The 19,657-nt window shown below is 51.9% G+C and overlaps 3 protein-coding genes across 16 annotated transcripts in view; all 3 read right to left on the bottom strand.

The window, feature by feature from the left end:
• Positions 1-2,089: 2,089 nt before the first annotated feature.
• On the bottom strand, positions 2,090-6,838 carry TMEM25 (transmembrane protein 25). Of its 9 annotated transcripts, none has more exons than XM_043579500.1 (9): positions 6,736-6,837; positions 6,127-6,220; positions 5,526-5,837; positions 4,803-5,093; positions 4,466-4,597; positions 4,046-4,076; positions 3,790-3,890; positions 3,569-3,655; positions 2,090-3,438 (listed from the first exon to the last, which is right to left on the bottom strand). In XM_043579500.1, exons 2-9 carry the CDS (start codon positions 6,194-6,196, stop codon positions 3,365-3,367), a joined length of 1,098 nt encoding a protein of 365 aa, XP_043435435.1. In that variant the 5' UTR covers positions 6,197-6,220; positions 6,736-6,837; the 3' UTR covers positions 2,090-3,364. The 9 variants fall into 9 exon arrangements, with proteins under 9 accessions (XP_043435435.1, XP_043435433.1, XP_043435434.1 ...); XM_043579498.1 differs by having other exon boundaries at positions 6,127-6,298; positions 6,639-6,829; XM_043579499.1 differs by having other exon boundaries at positions 6,127-6,298; positions 6,736-6,829.
• Positions 6,839-6,958: 120 nt separating this feature from the next.
• Positions 6,959-10,869, bottom strand: TTC36 (tetratricopeptide repeat domain 36). The gene is made up of 3 exons (XM_043579502.1): positions 10,627-10,869; positions 9,897-10,085; positions 6,959-7,253 (listed from the first exon to the last, which is right to left on the bottom strand). Exons 1-3 carry the CDS (start codon positions 10,856-10,858, stop codon positions 6,991-6,993), a joined length of 684 nt encoding a protein of 227 aa, XP_043435437.1. The 5' UTR covers positions 10,859-10,869; the 3' UTR covers positions 6,959-6,990.
• Positions 10,870-11,428: 559 nt separating this feature from the next.
• The window catches only part of KMT2A (lysine methyltransferase 2A), an 85,130-nt gene continuing 76,901 nt past the window's right edge, over positions 11,429-19,657 (bottom strand). For all 6 annotated transcript variants that reach the window (XM_043579482.1, XM_043579483.1, XM_043579485.1 and 3 more), the window contains 5 exons: positions 18,661-18,835; positions 18,393-18,500; positions 17,586-17,669; positions 17,031-17,160; positions 11,429-16,561 (listed from right to left, as the gene is read on the bottom strand). In XM_043579482.1, coding sequence (XP_043435417.1) covers positions 16,286-16,561; positions 17,031-17,160; positions 17,586-17,669; positions 18,393-18,500; positions 18,661-18,835 — 773 coding nt within the window. In that variant the 3' untranslated portion in view covers positions 11,429-16,285. The remainder of the gene's footprint in view (positions 16,562-17,030; positions 17,161-17,585; positions 17,670-18,392; positions 18,501-18,660; positions 18,836-19,657) is intronic.

Below are 19,657 nucleotides of genomic sequence, written 5' to 3'. Positions count from 1 at the left end.
ATATATCTACCACCCAAATCCTACAACTAACCTTTGGCTAAATTTGTTTTCTCAGATATCCATCCCTCTATCCATTCATCAGTCCATCTTGTTTTTTGATACATCTCAAAGGAAGTTACAGATATCAATACACTTCATCCTAAACACTTTATCATGCATATAATTAACTGGAGTTCAATATTTACTTATGGTTGTCAGGTGAAATTGATATATAGTGAAATGTACAAATCAAATTACCATTTGATGATCTTTAAAACTACAGCTTTAGGGGCACCTGGGTGGCGCAGTCAGTTGGGTGTCCAACCTCAGCTCAGGTCATGATCTCACGGTTTGTGGGTTCGAGCCCCACGTTGGGCTCTGTGCTGACAGGTCAGAGCCCGAAGCCTGCTTCAGATTCTATGTCTCCTTCTCTCTCTGCCCCTCCCCCACTTGTGCTCTGTATCTGTCAAAAATAAATAAATGTAAAAAAAAATTTTTTTTTAATAAATAAAACTACAGCTTTATTGGGGTGCCTGGATGGCTCAGTCCATGGAGCATTCAACTCTTGATTTCAGGGTCGTGAGTTCGAGCCCCACATTGGGGGTAGAGTTTACTTAAAAAAAAAAAAAATTACAGCTTTATTGAGATATAATCTGCATTCCATAAAGTTCACCCTGTAAAGCATATAGTTCAGTGTTGGTCTATTCACAAAGTTGTGCATCAGTCACCACTAATTCCAGGACATTTTCATCACCCCAAAAAGAAACCCCTATTCATCAGCAACTGTTCCCCATTCTTCCCTCCCTCCAGTCTCTGGCAACCACTAGCCTGTTCCGTCTCTGCCCATCCTGGGCATTTCATATGAAAGGAGTCACACCTGGCCTTTGGGCTTAGCTTCTTCATTCAGCATGTTTGCAAGGTTCACCCAAGTTGTCATCTGATGGGCTTTGACTTGCATAATGAGCAGGCTTTTTCATCTGCATTTTCTCAGAAAAGAGTCTCATCAAATTCTCCAAGGGGTCTGGGACTCAACGAAGGAACGAGGAATCTCGGACGCTAGGGATAAGTCTAGAGAACTGGAACACTAGTTTCAAAGTCCACTGCATCACAAATACTTGCAAGGATGGATTTGCCAGGAAGAACCCACTTTTCTGACGAGGTAAGACCATGAGGGCAACCGAGGGGATGCACAGGGCTTGTAGCCTTGCCAAAGAACCACCAAGGAAAGGGCTCCGGGACCTCCCAAAGAAACAGCAGAGGACAGTCAACAGAATTGACAGTAAGGCACCTTGGCCTTTAGAATTTCTAGGCCCAAGCAGCTTGCAAACAAAACCAGCAGAGGCTGGGACACCTGGGTGGCTCAGTTGGTTAAGCATCTGACTCTTGATTTCGGCTCAGGTCGTGATCTCACTGTTCATGAGTTCGAGTCCTGCATCAGGCCTGCTTGGGATATTCTCTCTCTCTCTCGCTCTCTCAAAAATTCCTCTGGGGAGGCTGGGGTAGCCTTAGTCCCTCCCATGAAGGAAAATACCCTACAGAACAAGAGAGAAGGGAGGGAGGTAGCCGGAAAATTCAGAGCTATGCAAGCCAAGCCCATCTTTGTTCAAGAAAATAGGATATAAATCTGCCCTCAAAACCTTCATCCCATTTCTAGTCTTTTTTTCTCCCTTATGATCCTCCAGAAACAAATTCGGGAAATCAAAGCCTAGTCTGAGCCTTCCGTACCTCTAGTCAGGACAAAAGGGCTAGCATGGTTTAGCCACACTCCTGAGAGATGGAGAGTCTGGCAAGCGAGACTCAGTGGCTGGAGAGCTGGGGTCCCTGCGCCAGGACTCCCAAAATAGAAAACACGAGCCTTGCTGCTGAGAACAGTGTAATTAAAGAAGTAACGTTATTTTTAAAAAGAAAAGATCTGGGGGCGCCTGGGTGGCGCAGTCGGTTAAGCGTCCGACTTCAGCCAGGTCACGATCTCGCGGTCTGTGAGTTCGAGCCCCGTGTCAGGCTCTGGGCTGATGGCTCAGAGCCTGGAGCCTGTTTCCGATTCTGTGTCTCCCTCTCTCTCTGTCCCTCCCCTACGAACATCTACGAAGAAATGAACAGACATGTCACATTCGTTGAGTCAAGTTTATTAAATTTACCATGTGCTCAGCACTGTCCTAGGCAGGAACATGAGAAAAATTATAAAACAAGGTTTCAACAAGGGAAAAATATACTCTGCACTGTATTAATTTGCAATCATTTCCATGTTGCTTTCCAAAGAGTTCTTAGATTGTTCTGTGGTGTGTGGTCCCCTCTTTCTCCATGTTCCCCTAAAGCTTCTAGCTCTGTCAAACAATGTGCCACTATGACCATCCCCTGAAGAAGAGGATGGACAGGAAGAGTGGCTTCCTGCTGATGAGGCAGTTAGGGAATGGTCATGGAGTCCCATGGTGGGGAGACATGCCAAGAGGGAAACTGTCAACCCCGAGGGCTCGGTGCTCACAGTGATTCACACGAAGGCCAGACCTGGGGAAGCCACGGAGAGGGCCCGGAGGCCCTCGCTTACCCCCTCCCCAGGGGATGTGCTTAAAGTGCTAACATAGTAAGAAAATGATGCATAGCTACATGCGGTCTTGGGTGCCCTTAGACTTCCCATCTCTCTCTTCTCCTCCTGACTTGTGCTAATACCAGGCACTGGCACCACCGGGGGCCAGGTCAAGGGGGAAGTTTAGTGCCCAGTGAAGAAATGGGAGAAGGTCCAACGTATAACCTATGATGGCCAAGAGGAGGCACAGACAGAGAAGGGCAGAGAGGTATGCGGCAAAAGGGACTGGTTTGTGCTTGGCCCTTCCCCTTGGGCCAGGGATTGGTTCCTGTGCAAAGGGCAGTTTGGTTCCAGATAGCTCTCCGGGTCCTAAATTTTCCCTGAGGGAACAAAGCTGCATAGCATGGGAAGGAAACTGAAGACATGCTGGGCCCTCCCTCTCCCCCACCCAGGCATGCCCCCATGCCTGCTGTACAAAGCGCTAAGGGTACTGGCATGTGACACAGGGCAGGCCCAGACCACACTCGGCAGGCCCATGCCACAGTAGATGGTGGATGACCTGCAAACACACCTGGATAAGAGCTCCACCCGTCTGCGCGCTAGCATCGGTGAAAGCCCCCAACCTGAGTTAGAACAAGGGGCTAAGGTCCAGCTGGTGGCTCTGCCAAGGAGATCTGTGCCCCTGAGGGCCAGATCCCAGTGAAAGGTGTCACGTGGATGACAGAGGGCACCCCAGCCAGAAGGGCGAGCAAAAGTAGTAGTGGCACGACCTGGCCACAGAGCCAGGCAGAGGCTGCCTTGGAGGAGGAGGAGGGGGCCCAGGAGCCAAGAGGGCACCCCCTGCCCCCAATTTCGCCCGGCTCAGAGCCAGATCTCATCACTGCTCACACTGGACACTCGATAGATATAGCCCAGCATCGGGAGCCGGATGAAACCTGCAAGGTCAAAGATGCCGTGAGTCTCAGTAAGCCTCACTGCCTGGAAGCTTGGAGACCCAGAGGCCTCTGGCATAAGCACAAGGGCTGGGGAGGAGAAGAGGGGGGCCGTGGGCCCATGCCCCTGTACCTCGGCTGGTAAGGAGGCCACCAGGCTCCGGGTCCAGCAGCTCTGGCCGGCTGCTGTTCTGAGCCATCTGCCGGTCTGCTGGTTTCTCTGTTGGGTGACAAACAGAGTGGTGCCCACGATGAGGAGTGTGCCTGACAAGGCCTAGCCCCTCCTAGTACCAGGGTCTCTCTTTTCCTCAGAAGCACCTCTGAAGATAAAGCGGGGACAAACAAAGGGTGTACCTCTGGAATCCGGAGTGAGGTCGTTGAGCTGAAGGTTGGACGGGAGGGACATGTTCTCCCGTGGCAGGCGCACGTTGTTGAGTTTTAAGTTGTTGGAGTCACTACGGGGTGGACAGAGCCCGGGATATGCCCTAGCTCCAGCAGGCACAGATTCCTGCTTGGGGGCCCATTCCAGAACTAGAGAGACCCCGGGTTTCCAACCGTCCCCGTGCCGCATCTCAGTTCAGCTCAGCCAGCCAGCCCCAGGAAGAGTTACCTAGAGATCAGAGATGGGCGCCGGGAGGGGCCTGGGGAGAAAGAAACCACACACTTTCTCAGGGTGCCTACCCACTCTGGGCTCTGCCCCAAGGCCCATCCTGGTCGATCCAGGTCACGTTGGCAGGTGGGTTGGCACGCACCAGGGCAAAAAGGACAACCAAGACCCAGGACCCCCAGGACCCCCAGGCAAGGATCTCTCCAATGCCCAGCCTCTGGGACAGACTGGGTTCCCAGTGCTCAGCCCTGAGTTGCATCTGGTTTTACCCACGGCCATGCTCAGGGAGACCCTTTCTGCCACTCGTCAGAGAGGACTTGCTCTGCTTAGCCCCACATGCTGCCCTCGCTGCTCCTCCTTCTCCCTGCCCCTCAGCCACCCTCTCTCTGCCCAGCCCCCTCCCCCTCCTGGCTCTGGACCTACCTTTGGTCTTCTTCTCTTTCCTGCAGACCAGGCAGGCCACCAAGGTGCTGAACCCCACCAGTGTGCCCAGGGCAAGCCCTCCCGCCACAACGATGCCCAGCAGCGGCACTTCCACTCGGGTGGCCAGGAGCCCTGCAAGTTGTCCTCTGGTTAGGTTCTAAGTGGGTGGGGTCCCCAACTCTGAGATGCTACAGGTGCCACTCGGTGCTCCTTGCCCAAGGTGGGCGGCACAGCTCGTTCACGAGACTCACCCAAAGGGCAACTAGTCGTCCCATTTATGTACCGTGATCCTGCACCCACCTGAGGCTTTGCCGGGCCAGTCGCTGGCAGTGCTCACCCGGGGCCGGAAGCGAGGCGCTGGTGACACCCACGTCGTTGGCGGCCACCACGGACAGGTTGTGCGCCAGGCTGCGGAGCTGCAGCTGCACTGTGTGGTTAGTGAGCCAGGGGTAGCTCTGGGCATCCAGCACCAGGAAGTCGGAGGCGTTGACAGTCACCGGCCCATCCTGGTCGATCCAGGTCACGTTGGCAGGTGGGTTGGCACGCACCAGGGCAAAAAGGACAACCAGGAGGCCTGGGCCCTGAGCTTCCTGGTACTTGGCCCCAACCTGGGCAATCTCTGGTTTAACTGGTACAAAGCAGAGACCAACATATTCTCACCACATCTCTCGGACTCCTCGCCCACTCTTCCCAAACCCAGGAGCGAGCCGGGGGCCTCGACCTCCCCTTTAGAAGGCTCTGGGAAACAGGATGGTTGGGTCTCCCTGAGAGGCAGCACGTCATAGTGACCAGCAGTAGAAACACAAGAACCAAGCTGCCTGCATTCGAATCCTGGCTCTGCTTATGAGCCGTAGGACTTAGCCAATCTGTGGCTCAGTCTTCTCACTTGTGAAATAGGGATAACAGTAACAATCACCTCATAGGATTATCCTGAGGATGATGTGAGTTCAAATCTGCAAAGTACGTGTGTGTTAAATGCTCTATCAGACCACCTGCCTGGTGGCTGCTGGGGGTCCCAGGGCAGAGAACCTCTCTCCTTGCCCATCTCAGAGGCACTCACATTGCACATTGAGGATGACCGAGGCATTGGCTGACCGGCCACTGCCCGGGTCCTGCAAGGAGCAGTTGAGCTCATGCTGGGCCCTCTGGGCAGTCACAGTGAAGGTGCTGGTGCCTCCAGAGAAGGCCTCACCGCCCACGCTCAGCAGTCTTGAGGTGCTGGCCTCCTGCAGTTGTCCATCCAGGTACCAGGCCAGTCGGGGGGTCCCAGGCCCCCCTGCCACCCGGCAGGTGAAGGCGTGGCGTTCGTTTTCTCGAAGTGCCCGCTCGGCCCAGGTCTGACCATCAATTTGTGGTGCCAATTCCCCCCAACCTGGAACACAGCAGGGAGTTGTGGGGAGAGCTGGGAGAAGGTCGGTACTGGGGTACTGGCCTGTGACCAGCACGACATCCGCTTACAGAGGGGCAGAGGACCAGGGGCCAGTGCACTTGGTTAGGTTCGCTCACCAAAAATTGGCTGGACCCTGGGTAGGTGGGTGAGGGGAAGCCAGCTCTGGTCCCTGTGGCCTGAAGCGGGTTCCCAAACCCAAGGTGCAGACAAAGAGGGGAAAGAGGGGGGTTGCCCCCAGAAGTGCTCGGCCAAGGGGTAAACGGGGGTGTACCTGAGCTCAGAAGGGCTGGCAGGAGCAGCAGTGTATGCGGGAGGGCAGCTGGGCCTGGGGGCAGCGCCATGGTGGCTCAGGCCTGGGCCCCAGGCTGCCGAGAGAAGGGGGCGGGCCTCGACGTTAGCCAGGTGACCGCACGCAGGCTCGGTAATTCCTCCGGGAATTTCCTCTCCAGAAACAAAAATAAACCGTGCACCAACACACAAATAGAGCCTGACCCGCAGCGGCGAAGACGAGGACGCGAACAGCCCAGCGCCAAGGCCGGAGCCGACCCAGTGGCTACCAACCCACCTTGCGGGCTCAGAACCCGGCGCCGCCCCCAAGGCACAATCAAGCGCCGGCTCGCGGACGCAGAAACCGCGCGCAACCGCGCAGCCCGCACTGGGCGGCTCGCGCGCACGCGCACAGGCGGACACAGCGCGGTGCCCCTCCCCCAAGGGGACCGTCCCCCGGACCCCTCTCCCCCACTCCCCTTTACCCTCCCTTCCGTGGCCCCACGCCCCCTTTACCACCCTCCGGGGACCAGGCGGAAGTGGGCCGGCACGGCGGAGGTTCGGACGGCGGGGGTCGCACGACAGCTCCGCCCGGCCGCCCCAGGCGGCTCACCTGGCGCCCTCCCCAAGCTCCTTCCGAGCGACTGCTCCTGTCTGCGGGGCGCTGCAGTCCGCGGCGGGGCCGGGCGGGGCCAGGCGGGGCCAATCAACGCCCGAGCACGCCCACCCGCCCCCTCCCCTTCCCTTCCCGCCCCGCCCAGCTCTCCGGACTCCGGTCGACCACGAAGTGCCCTGCCGCTGCGGGGCCGGCGGCTGGACGCAGACACCGACGCGAGTGGGAGAGAGCCGGCAGCTTTATTGGATCGTCTCAGCGGCCGTTGCGGGGCGCGCGCAGCTGCCGCATCATGTCGGCCAGCATGCGGTTGCACAGCGCGGCGTAGGGGTTGAGCAGCACCAGCTGGCGCCGCGCGAACGGGCTGCCCAGCCGCGCCGCCCGCTCGAAGTCTCTGCGGGCGTCGTCGTCCCGGCCCTGCAGCCGCGCCAGGAGCCCGCGCTGCACGAAGCCCTGGCGGGCGGCGCGACCCCGGCCGCCGCTCAGCGCCACAGCGCGTTCCAGGTCCTCCAGGGCGCCTGCGGGACGGAAGGCGGTCAGAACCGAGGCCCCGGGGCAGGGCCACCCAACACCCGCCTGCCCTTGCTCCTCGTCACACGTGCACACTGGAGGAGTTGGCCACACTTGCCCCGGGCTGCACAGCCAGTTTAGTGACAGAGCTGACACTGTGGTCCCTATCACCTTTCACCATCGAATACACCAAAACGTGAAGGGTGCTGGGACGATTTTGAATGGTCACTGTGGTCATGAATCTGGCCCGTTGTCCAGCAGAAGCAGGCCGTTTTTTCCAGTCATAGGCTATTAAGTATCTACCACGTGCCAGGTGGCTGACTCTGAATCTCAAAGTCCAAAAAATTTATCATGTACTGACAACCATTTCTTACAAGTATAATAAAATCCATTTCTCTCTCTTTTCCTTTTGAAGGCATTCCTCTCCCCTTATTCAGTGTATGCTTTAAAACAACTTTTCCCTGGGGCACTTGGGTGCTTCAGCAGGTTAAGCAGCCGGTTTGGGCTCAGGTCGTGATCTCAGGGTTCATGAGTTCGGGCTCAGGTCATGATCTCATGGTTCATGAGTTCGAGCCCAAGTGGGCTCTGTGCTGTCAGCCCCCAGTGCTTGAGGTCCAACTCTCTCTCTCTGCCCCTCTCACGCTCTGTCTCTCAAAAGTAAATACACAGGGGCGCCTGGGTGGCTCAGTCAGTTAAGCGCCGACTTCTGCTCAGGCCATGATCTCGCGGTCCGTGAGTTCGAGCCCCGCGTCGGGCTCTGTGCTGACAGCTCAGAGCCTGGAGCCTGTTTCAGATTCTGTGTCTCCCTCACTCTGACCCTCCCTGTTCATGCTCTGTCTCTGTCTCAAAAATAAATAAACGTTAAAAAAAAATAAAAAAAAAATAAAGGAGGTCTTGGAGTCAGGGCTGGCCCCGCACATTGTCATGTCTATCCTTCTCATGAAATACTCGGATTGGGCATTAAACTCTGAATTCAAACTCAGGCAGCTGTTGGTATTTTAGGGCCCAGCTGCAGTTTTTCTGGGCTCTGCCCAGGTCACTCATGCTCTCTAGTCTAAAGAGCTGTCAGGGCGCGTGAGAAGCTCCAGCATCACCCTACAGAGAGGCTGATCTCTGTCCAGTCTCTGTGTGTTTTGATCCCAGAACCCAGCGAGGGCTAGGCTGCCCAGGCCACCCAGATGGTTAAGAAGCTCTCTGATCGGGGCGCCTGGGTGGCTCAGTCGGTTGAGCATCCGACTTCGGCTCAGGTCATGATCTTAACGGTTCATGGGTTTGAGCCCCGCATCGGGCTCTGTGCTGACAGCTCGGAGCCTGGAGCCTGCTTCAGATTCTGTGTCTCCCTCTCTCTGTGCCCCGTGCCCGCTCATGCTCTGTCTCTCTCTCCCTCGAGAATAAATAAAACATTAAAAAAAATAAAAAAAAAAAAAAAGCTCTCTGATCACAGAAGCTCTCTGATCACAGTGCTTCTGGGTTTCCCTTGGAGGAGCCGGTCTGGAGGAATGGAAAGCCTTTTCCAGGCAGCATCACCTCTGTTCCTCTCTGGGCTTTTTATCTACAGACTGTCCTGAGCTGCTTTTACAGCCCCACTCAGCCCCCTCCTGCCAAAGCCAGGCAACCAAGCCTGGAGAAGGGGCCCTTGGTTCCCCCCACTGTTCCCAGAATGTTCAAAACCCTTCAGGCTGGCGTTCCTGGCTGCAGGAGCACCTCAACCACCGTGACGGTTTTCTGTGGTTTACACCTTCAGTCTGCCCTCCGGTCTCCAGCATGGCCTTCTCTGTCCCATTGTCCCCCTTCCAGTCAGAGTTGCCCAAGGGCAGCAGGTTCAATCCGGTCACTCCCCAGTTAAAATCCTTTTAGTGATTCCCCATGTGTTCAAGACACAGTCCAACCTGCCTAACGTTGCCATCAGGCCCCTGTTTACTTCTCCAGGCTCTACTCCACCCTCCCACCACTCCCCATTCCAGCCAGCCTGGAGTTCTGAAGTTCTCTGTACTTTTCCATGCCTTCTGGGTCTCTACCTGCCTGTACCTTCTCCCACTTCCTCTCCTCCATCCAGCTGCAGCCTATTCATCCTTTCAAACTCACCCCTGGCGGCGGGGGGTGGGGGGTGAGGGGTGGGGGGCAGACACTCTGCTGAACCTTCTCAGCTTGTCTCATGGTTGTGGGTCTGTCCCACCCCTCGGACCGTGAGCTTCTTGAGAAGCAGTAGCACAGGGGCATTAAGAGCACAGACCTTGGAGCCCCACCACCTGCTTCAAACCCCAATTCTGCTACAGTCTTCTTCTATAAAAGGGAGGTACCAATAGTGCACACCTTTGGGGGTTGTTGTGAAGTTACATGGAAAGTGCCGGGCACCCGGCACGGAGTAGGAGTAGTTCCTGTGGGTGGTCTATCTCTCCTCTTTGTCCTAGCCCACCGCTACAACAGTAGACTCTCATTAAATGTTTGTTACATAAACGAACGGAATGCGATCTCTTTGACCTTCCCAATAGCCCCCAGAGACTAGCAGGGCCCATGGGATAGCTCTTATAGGTAAGAACATAGGTTCCAGGACAGTCCCAGCCTCCAGGCCCCAGTCCCACAACCACCCCATCTCTGGTCTGTGGACGCCAGGGTCCCTTCTGTGGAAGTTCCAGGGCATCTCCCCTCACCTGCCACATCTCCTTGGAGTCGGCGGGCCTGGGCTCGGTTGTTGTAGGCGGAGGCCCGCTCAGGCAGCAGGCTGATGGCTTGGCCAAACCTCTCCAGGGCCGTGGCGAGGTCGCCAGCCTCCGCTGCCATCACCCCTTGCAGCTCCAGAGCCTTGGATTGCTCCAACTGTGCTCGAGGGAAAACTCCATCTGTGTCAGGAAGGGAACAGGGAAGGGACAGGTGTGCAGCTGGGAGCAAGAAGCAAAAGCCAGCTCGAGCTTTGGAAAGCCGGGACCTGAGCCGGAGGGGTTGGCTGGGACGTAGGATTGGCTCAGGGCTCGGCTGGGAACGGTGTGGAACCCTGAATGCCTGCTGAGGCTGTGCATGTCGAGGTCAGAAACGTTGAGCAGAGCCCCTCCCCACCCCTTCCATCCTGTGGGGAGCGAAGTGCCCCTGTTATGACAAAGATGTGAAAGTTTAGCACCTCCCCGCGGCCCCAGTACAGTTGAGCTTGGATTATGGGGTGAACTAAGTGGTGAGGGAAGGTCAGAGGTGTGAGGGCTGAAGGACAAAGCCTGGCTTTCTCCTTTTGGCGGAGAAACTCTTGCCGAGCCCCCAACCTGTGCACCAACGATCGGTAGACCTCTGATTCCAACCTCGACCGTCATTCAAGGGTCACGGAACAAGGGGCCTTGTGAGACTACCATCCTCTGCCACCAGAGGAACACTGCCGTCCAAAGTCGAACTCACCTTCGTCTACTTCTTCCTTCTCCACTTCCTCTCCCACGTCCAACCCAACAAGGTCTCCGAACGGGGTGTCAGGGTTGAAGATGGCCTGCAGCACTGCCTGATCATTGGGAGTCCCCATGGTGCTGGTGCCCCACTCCCAACTCCGAGGTGACTCAGGATAGAGGGGGAGGGGAAGGGGACTGAGCCTCACAGCCAGCTCATCTGGAGGGCAGAGGTTCTGTTTGAGGTCCATCCCCCACGAGGAGTGTCTTCCAATGCTTGGCTGTAACGTAAACCCAACCTCATTTGGCCTGGGGTTAGCAACTCTGGCTTGGCAAAATATTTAAAAATGTTTCTTAACTCCCTACCCCAGTCCTAGGGGGAATGAACAGAGTAAATAAATCCAATTTCTGCCTTAAGGTGGAGTGAGGGGGGATGCTTCCTGAAATGCCTTCATTTTAGTACATTCATAGATTGGGAGGAAGCCGTTAGAAGCCCTCTTGATCGCCCCGTGGCTTTAAAAAAAAAAAAAAAAAAGAGGGGCTATGCAGGAGATAAAGCTCTTCCGTTGTCCTCTTTATGTCCTTGTCATACCCAGGATTAAGTAGGTCCCGAACACACACCATTGATGAGGGAGGGAAGAAAACACCGTTCAGGGTCAGTGCGGAGTGGGGCCTGGTGCCCGGAGGAAGGCGAGGCAGAGAGATTCAAGCATTCCACCTTAAAAGAAAGGACTGTGGAAGGTACTTTGCAGTCAGGTCACCCGCCACTAGCTGCTCCGGTTCCTCCACCCCACCCAAAGCCAAAAGAAAGTTTGATCGTGTGCAGCAATAAACTTGACATGTTTATTAATTAAACTATCACTTAAATAAAAAAAAGTGCATAGAAAATAAACATGTTTAAAAACTCCTTTTTTTTTTTTACAACTATGTACACTTTTTACTTTTACATTCAGTCTTTCGTAGAGAGCTTTCAGCATTATTATTTTTTGAACTATTAAAGTATTTTCCTTCATCCCTGTCACAGGGAGTTAACACTGATGGACTTTAGACACATTTTTTTCCTTTTTTTTTTTTTTTTTCTCTTTTTCTCTAACCAGAAGCTTGGAAGAACACAAGGAAAAAAACCAAAAGATCTGTTATACATGATAAAGTTGTCAAGAAATTGTCTTATTTCTAGAAAAGAAGCTTGTCATCTGTTGAGCTTTTGAAACAATTATTCAACTACCTGTATTTACTAAAGAGACTGTTAAAAGTTCAATAAAAGAAACACCACAAGTCTATTTTCTTGGTTGAAAGACAGAACTAGAGTACCTCGGAACAAGATACCAGGAAAGCACAGAACACAATTTTCCCCTAAATGCAGGTGGTAACCCCAACATTCATAACCAAAAATAGAGAAAACGAGTACAGGTACTGACTGGCAACATTCATGGGCAGAAAAAATCCAGGTGACACCATTTCTGCATTTCTCTCTGATCCTAGGAATGGGTCGTTCCCCGGTCCCTTTATGGTTTGGGTCTCCCCTCCCGGTTTCGGAGGATCAGAGGAGCGCCAGACTGACACTTTCCTGCCACTACTATAGCAACTGTAACACAATCCTTATCTATAGTGTTAAGAGAATTAAAAGCCATGGACTGAACTAGGCTTTGTTACATGGTGCAATACTATATTAGTTCCTATATATATCATATTTATATTTATTGGAAAACCAAAACAAAAAAAGTTGCAAGTTTTCAGAGTGTGAGACTTGACTGGTATTCATGATTCGGCACAAAACCATCTGCTCGATAACCTTGTATTGCTTTAAAATGAAGGAAATGCAACATAAAATTACACCCAGCCCTTTGCAATGACCCGCTTTTCCTTTAAAAAGAAAAAAAAAAAAAAAAGAAAAAAAAAACCAAAACCAAGAAAAACCCAAACTCGATTTCTAGTTAAAAAAAAAAAAAAAATCCCAAATCAAACTTAAAAGTTAACATCTGACAAGGTTTTGACCTTTAGTATTTTCAGATATTTGATTGAACGTCAGTCCTTTAGAAAGATACATTCATTAAAAGATTTTTTTTGTTTTTTGTTTTTTGTGGTTTTTTTTTTTGTTTTTTATTTTGTTTTTATGTTGTTGTTGTTGTATTTTTTAAATCAAGGGAGCTGCATGGTGCTCACTGCGTTGGCCGGGGAGGGGAGGGGAGGGGAGGGGAGGGGAGGGGAGGGGTGGGGGCGCCGGGAGGGGGTTGACAGAGGCAAGCGGGGTGGCGGACCGTATCCCGGCAAAGGAGTCTGGTTGAAATCTTACATCTAGCTGCCAGGGCTTCCCCCTGAATTCTGGTGATTGGTCTAAAACCAGGAGGGCTGTGCTGGAGGTGGTGGACGGTAACAGAGGGAGCCAGGGGACCAAGTTCCGGCCATAGGGTCAGCGCCATGCAGCTGTTCTGGTCACACAGTTGTCACTGGCCACCAGGAAATGCAGCCACAACAGGTTCTAGCAGCAAAGCTGTAAGGGAGCTGGCTCTCTCACTGAGAACTGACCAGGCTTGCAGCTGTGTTACTCCTTAGGGATTCGGGATGCCCCTTGGGGGGGGTTCCTGGGAATGACTCACCACAGTTCCTCGGTCTGCACTTTTGTGCGGAGATTCCCTTGGTCACTTTCAAAACAAACTCGGGTGTTTTTGGAGACAGATAGGCCGTGTTTTGTTTTTGTTTTTGTTTTTTTGTTTTGCCTTCTTTCCCTCTTGTAGGGAAACCTTAGCTTATTCCCCAAGTTGCTGGCAGGTATGCTGAATTTTGGCAATGGACTCGAGGCTGAGCTAGAAGAGGAATTACTCGTTTCTATGGTTGACGGGGAGTGAAAAGGCAAGGCAAACCATCTGCAGCTGGCAAGAGAAGGAAAGATGTGGTCCCTCCTCTGGCCTCAGGGTTTGGGATTGGTAGAAAAGAGAACGAGGAGGGGGCTCACAGTACAGCATGGCCTAGCAGGGCAGTGACTAGGTCTATTTAGCTGAGTCTCCCCCAACCCCTGACTGGCCTTTGGGTCTTTCTCAAGGTGAATTCACGACCCATCAGTGCATTAATCGTTTCAGTAACAAATGCAGCTTAAGGTTTTTTTTTTTTTTTTTTCTTAAAAAAAAAAAAAGAAAAAAGAAAAAAAAAAAGGAGTAAAAGGATTTACAAAAAAACCTCACACAGTGCAATAATAAAGGAGACCAGACACTAGTGGGACCCCTAGGGCCACCGTATCTTGTTCACGGGCAAAGGAGGAAGGGAGGCGAGGTCTGGGTAGAGTGTTTTTCCCCAGTCCCCTGCTGGCACTTCTCCATGATGACAAGGAAGTCTCTGCCATCCTGGCCACAGTGCTGGGCTCCCTGCATGACAGCGAACACAGTGACAATGTTCCAGCAAAGCCACCAGACACAGTTCTTAAGGTCACGGAAGAACAGGAAGCCCAGGGTGGAAGGCACAGCAGAGCCATGAGTCCTGGGGCAGAGAGCGCAGGGCTGGGTCGTATTGCTTTGCTAGACTTCCATAGGAATGGGCTTCTCGTGGGAGAAAAGGGCGCCCTGCCCTCTACTGGACCGCACTGCTCTGAAACCCAGTGGCCGACAGAGGCAGAGAAAAATCTGCTTTATCGTGAGTGGTCAGACTGTGCTTCAGTTTCAACGGGCTGCCCCGAAAGAGGGCACAGGGGGATCCGTGGGTTCTTTGCAGGTATGAGGACCTGGCGGGCAGACGGAAAGGGAACGAGGTGACCGATGAGGCAGATGGTGATGGAAAATGTCAGGTTGCCATTCAACTTGGTTGCTATCTCTGAAGTAGGGAAAGATGAGGGAAATGTAGATCACACCTCTCGCCGCTCTGAGCTGGTCCCAGAAAGGAGAGAGCGAGTGCAGGAAAGAAGGGGGGCACTGCTGTGTCAGGTACTCCCACAGCCTTTTGAGGAGCTTCAACACGGGAAGGAGGGGAGTGGCCCAATGGAGTTGGGTGACCTTCCTTTTCCATTTATTGTCAAAGAGCAAACCCAGGACACGTTTATGTCAACAGGGCACAAACAAGCTACACATTAAACAACAAAAGTACACCTTCCAGGGGGAAGTTGGGCAGGAAAAACCAGACTTTGTGTGTACAGCTGAATATTTTCTCTAACTTCATCCTATGAAAATAAAAAATTATTAAAAACCGATCTTCTTTTAAATTAGGATAATACCGCGGTTTAAAAAATAGCCTTGTCGTAAGTGCTTCTCCCTATGAAGTGCTTCTCATAGAAAAATATACAAAATATATTTACATTTATAAAACCTTAAATAGTAAACTGTAAACAGAACAGAGTAAAATCCAATGACTTAATTTAACAGGTTCAGGACACCGTCTTGGGGAAAGGAAGAGAAGAAACATTTGATGCTGTTTTGACCACATCCTAAGGAGTAATCAGGGCAGTAGTGTCATTTAATTTACTTAATCTGTGGATTTTGCGCAGGTGGCAGAGGTCCCTCGATACAAGGTGGTCTAGTCCCCAAGTTTTGGGCCTTGAAATCTGATTAGTGTTCTGCCTTCAACTGGACACCGACCGTTTAAAAATGAAGTCTTCCTATGTCTCAACAAGGGGAAAATAAAGTCACCATGTCCTAGGAAGGGGGCCCAGGGGTTTGTCCTGGTTGTGATACTCTGGTTGTTGCATGATTCAGATCCTATGTAAATAATCTTTTTCCTCTTCTAAAAAATCATGCTACATATATTTCTTTAAAACTCTCAGCGGAGCCTTATGAAAACTCCGAATTCTGTCTGGTTACGGCCAATGGCTCCTGTCCACTTCCCCACTGGGAGTGCTTACAGGCTCAGGGATCGGTTCGTAGGCACGTACTATGCCCAACAGGGGGTGTCCTTGAGCAGGGAGTCACTCCTCTCTACCACCCAGAAAGATCGGGAAAGCGGTGGGATGAGACAGGGGAAACGAAGAAAGTGGAGTGAGGAGAAGGAATGAGAGGGAAGCCACTCCCATCGTCAAGAAAGGTCATTGGCTGAGATAAGGCTCATGGGGGGAACGCTCCCACTTAAAGCCCACAGGCTCAATGTTTGGTGATTGATTGGCACAACCCCAAGACAGCCTTTTGACACCAAAGGTGCTAAGAATCCTGTCTCCCAACCAGAAGTGAACTCTCAAGCGGGAGGGTAGGAGGGAAAACCACCAGACCTTCTCTGTTTGTTCAACAGATGGCTACAGGCTGGGCCCGGCTGGCACACTATCAGGCATCCGACCGACTCTATTATTTGGGGCCCTGCCTGACCCCTCGCGTATAGTGCTGGGGAAAGGGCCAAGGCGGGGATGGCAACTTCTCTCTGAGGAGACACTCGGGCCCAATCTCCCAACGTAACTAACCCTCTACAGGCTCCTTCCAGGCAAGTCTGCGCGCGACCCCACTTCCACTCTTTAACGGCGTACAATCAGAGGGGGCCCCAGAAGAAAGCCGGTCACGGAGCTTTTCTTTGAGACCTCATCTCTCTCTCCAGGACCGCGATCACACGTATAATGTGAACGTGGGACGTACGTAAGGGAGCCCGGCCATCACGGAGGCCCCTCAAACCGTGCCCACTCAATCCTGGAACTCCTAGCTGCTGGCAAAGGCCTTCAGCATCGCTTTGGATGGCCCCGGGTCCTCGTACTCCACCACCGGGGGAGAGGAGCAGCCTTAGTTTAGGAACTTCCGGCATTTCTTGGCACCACAGTTACAGGGTAGCTTGTTGCTGGCATCCTCGATGGGGAACTTATAGTCGTAAGTGAGTTCCTCCCCGCGGTAGATCTTGCGCATGGCAAAGATGACAATGTGCTTCTGCCCATCGATGTTGATGACCCGAGAGTAGCAGTTGGGCTCACAGGAGTGGTTGATGAAGCGTGCAGCGTTTCCATGCATGGTGGCGTCCACCACCTCGGAGTCATCAATTCGGAACATGTAGCAACCGATGCCCTACGCGTGAAGGAGAAAGGAGACCTTGTTAACTTAGCACAGCTCGGGCCGGGGACCACCTCCCAACCTTCTTCTGCTGGGGCCGACAGCCGCTGCCGAGAAGAGTTCCTTCTAGGAAAGTGCCTCCCGTCTCTCAAGATCCTTCCGTAACAACCTCCGATACTCCAGCCGCCGCACTAGAGGTTTCTTAATGTCTCCACGGGAAGGAGAAGCCTAAAACATCGTGTCGCCATGTGCTTTTGGTCCACTCGGACAAACCTACAAAGATTTTCTTTGGGTACCAATCCTTAAGGCAGATTCTGAGCTTTTCCTGGGGCCCACCATAGATTTTAAAGGTGTAAAAAAAAAAAAAGATGTTCAAAGTAATAAAATATCCTATTTCTTTTGGGCTGTAGGGATTGTATTTGTAGTCGATGGCCCCTTTCCACATGCAACACCAGAAGTGGGCCGGTGAAAGCGGGCCACTCACCTTGCTGTCATAATACTTCTCTCGCTTGTCAGTCTGGATGGAACGGATGACATTGCCAGCATACTCAATCACCATCTCACCCGCATCGATGTTTCTCTTACAGAAAAGACCCCGGCCGTGAATGGGAGACCTAGGGCATAAAGACGGAAAAGAGATCAGCCATGGATTTTGCAAATCTGGTTAACTGTGTGAACACATGAATAAATGACTAAAGCCTCCTGGTCTGGTAGTTCCCCAGGAAGGACAGACACTTGAAGAGAAAAAAAGAATCTGGACCCACTTGATTTGAGGAGTATATTCATTGTTTTAACAAACGGCCAAGGAAAGATTTCTTCCACTCTATAACATACTAGAAGTAGCAGTATTTTAATGCTCACTATGTTAAGTTCCTTGTTCAACGCAAGGAAGTACAAGATCTCAGAACATCAGGTTCCATCAACAATAGCGAGAAAAACCTCACTTACTGAAGGGGGGGGGGTCATTCCAGCATTTGGTTCCCTTTGACTTTGGAAAATGATAAGTTTCATATAATTCTTTCCACAATTTTAGCCATACCTGTAGACACCAACTGCCTCCTTAGAAGTCTTCTTTAAATGCCGGAAACGCATGGGCATCGGCAGGTCCATACTTGTTGCCCTCCTAAAGAGACAGGCATATTACTAATGAGTTCTCTTCAGGAGATAATCAGTTTTGAGTCTTGGATCAAAGGTTCCTAGAGAATATGCCTGCACTGCTCTCTTTGTTCAGTGCCAAGCACAATAAGTGTCTTATAAAATTAGGCCTGTAATTGGGGCGCCTGGGTGGCTCAGTCGGTTAAGCGGCTGACTTCGGCTCAGGTCATGATCTCGCGGTCCGTGAGTTCGAGCCCCGCGTCGGGCTCTGTGCTGACAGCTCAGAGCCTGGAGCCTGGTTCAGATTCTGTGTCTCCCTCTCTCTGACCCTCCCCGTTCATGCTCTGTCTCTGTCTCAAAAATAAATAAACGTTAAAAAAATATATTAAAAAAAAAAATTAGGCCTATAATATACATAGTACTTGACCATGGGGACTATGGTGGTACGTCCAGAGCTGACAGGGTATATACACTTTGGTTAAAGAAAATGAAAAACGGCCTCTTAGCGTTGTCTGAATTTCTCCTCTCCAACACATTTCTCTCTGTGCCAGCCCGCTTACTGCTACCTTACGCTTGATCTCAGCCAAAGGGCCAAGAAGCAATGCTGCTACCTTGACACAAACTGTATTTCATAGTCTTCTTAGATGTTATCTGGGAAACTGTGACGCGAGCAAACCCGCACAGTGCCCTGAACAGCCGGAGTAGAGGGGAGCAAAGAGTGTTCCTAACGACCCTTCAACTCCAGACTTACCGAGCGGACTTCAGCTGTACCTCCTCCTCCTCCTCATCATTAGGGTTGTATTCGGGAGGCTGCCGATGTTTAGAAGCCAGGAAGTTAAACATGTCAAATGCTGACTTCCTGGAGCCAAAAGATGAAAACGTGTTGTAACAGAAAAGCTTTAACAGAAGCAGTGGACAGCTTTGACGCTGGAAATCTCAAAGGTCGCGTGGGAAAATAATGCCATCAGACGTAAAAATATAGGGACCCGAACCTGCTTCCGAAAGAGAATGGAACTTGCCTCAGGTGAACTTCGGCCCTGGCCGAGCCATGAGGGTTCAGGGGGGGTTCGTTGGCCTCCTCCGGTTTGTGGAAACGGAATTTGTAATTCCTGCAGTGCTTGGCACCAGAGAGCTGCTCAATCAGGAACACGACCGCATCGTGAAGAATCCCCAGCATCCTCAAGCCGTTAACACCTGTCGGACAGAAGGCACCAGGGTAGTGAGGGCGCAGTCAACAGGAGACTGCCTGGTATTAAAGAAATGCTTGAGGGGCGCCTGGGTGGCTCAGTCAGTTGAGCGTCCGACTTTGGCTCAGGTCAGGATCTCACAGTTTGTGGATTCCAGCCCCGCGTCGGGCTCTGTGCTGACAGCTCGGAGCCTAGAGCCTGCTTCGGATTCCGTGTCTCCCTCTCTCTCTGCCCCTCCCCTGCTCATGCTCTCTCTCTCTCTCAAAAATAAACAAACATTTAAAAAAATCAAAAGAAAAATGCTTGAGCTAGAGAAGAGCTCTGCCAGAGGCTGCTCGGGGGTGAACTGCATTAAAGACTAGCCAAGAATTAGCATTAACTAGCCATTGGGATGACACAGGCTCAGATCTACCAATATGGAAAATGTTCACGATTAAGTGAAAAAAAAAAAAAAAAAAAAAAACCACACACACACACCACCAAACTGTTTTCTATGCTCTTATGTACACAGATGGGTTGTATGTGTTATTTCACTTCATGGTCTTAATGCCCACATGAGGCAGGGGTCACCAGCTGCATTTTCAGGTCAGTAAATCGAGGCTCAGTGAATTTAAACACCACACCCGAGGTCACTGCTAGCATGACAAGCTCTGAACCTTGGACTACAGAGCTTCAACCATGATCCCATTTTTGTTTATAGGTTAATGGGGTAACTGGGTTCTCTGACTTCACACTCACATAGATACTTCCCTAAAATTTAAAAGAATGGCTAGCAATAAGCCCCTAGCACGGAACTCTCTTTTGTTGTTGTTATAGTGAGCATATGGAG

The sequence above is a fragment of the Prionailurus bengalensis genome, chromosome D1 (genome assembly GCF_016509475.1).
Source record: "Prionailurus bengalensis isolate Pbe53 chromosome D1, Fcat_Pben_1.1_paternal_pri, whole genome shotgun sequence".
In the NCBI taxonomy this organism is placed as follows: Eukaryota; Metazoa; Chordata; class Mammalia; order Carnivora; family Felidae; genus Prionailurus; species Prionailurus bengalensis.
Note: the sequence above shows the minus strand (reverse complement) of the source record. Positions and strands in the feature narration are given on the sequence as shown.

Bases quoted from the DNA above. Each gene is read 5' to 3' on its own strand.
- TMEM25 (XM_043579496.1), bottom strand. From the start codon at position 6,196: ATGGCGCTGCCCCCAGGCCCAGCTGCCCTCCCGCATACACTGCTGCTC. The intron at 5,838-6,126 runs GTACACCCCCGT...GCTGTGTTCCAG, and splicing joins GCCAGCCCTTCTGAGCTCAG to GTTGGGGGGAATTGGCACCA. The intron at 4,598-4,802 runs GTGAGCACTGCC...GACAACTTGCAG, and splicing joins CGCCTCGCTTCCGGCCCCGG to GGCTCCTGGCCACCCGAGTG.
- TTC36 (XM_043579502.1), bottom strand. From the start codon at position 10,858: ATGGACCTCAAACAGAACCTCTGCCCTCCAGATGAGCTGGCTGTGAGG. The intron at 10,086-10,626 runs GTGAGTTCGACT...TTCCTGACACAG, and splicing joins GAAGGAAGAAGTAGACGAAG to ATGGAGTTTTCCCTCGAGCA. The intron at 7,254-9,896 runs GTGAGGGGAGAT...TCCGTCCCGCAG, and splicing joins ACTCCAAGGAGATGTGGCAG to GCGCCCTGGAGGACCTGGAA.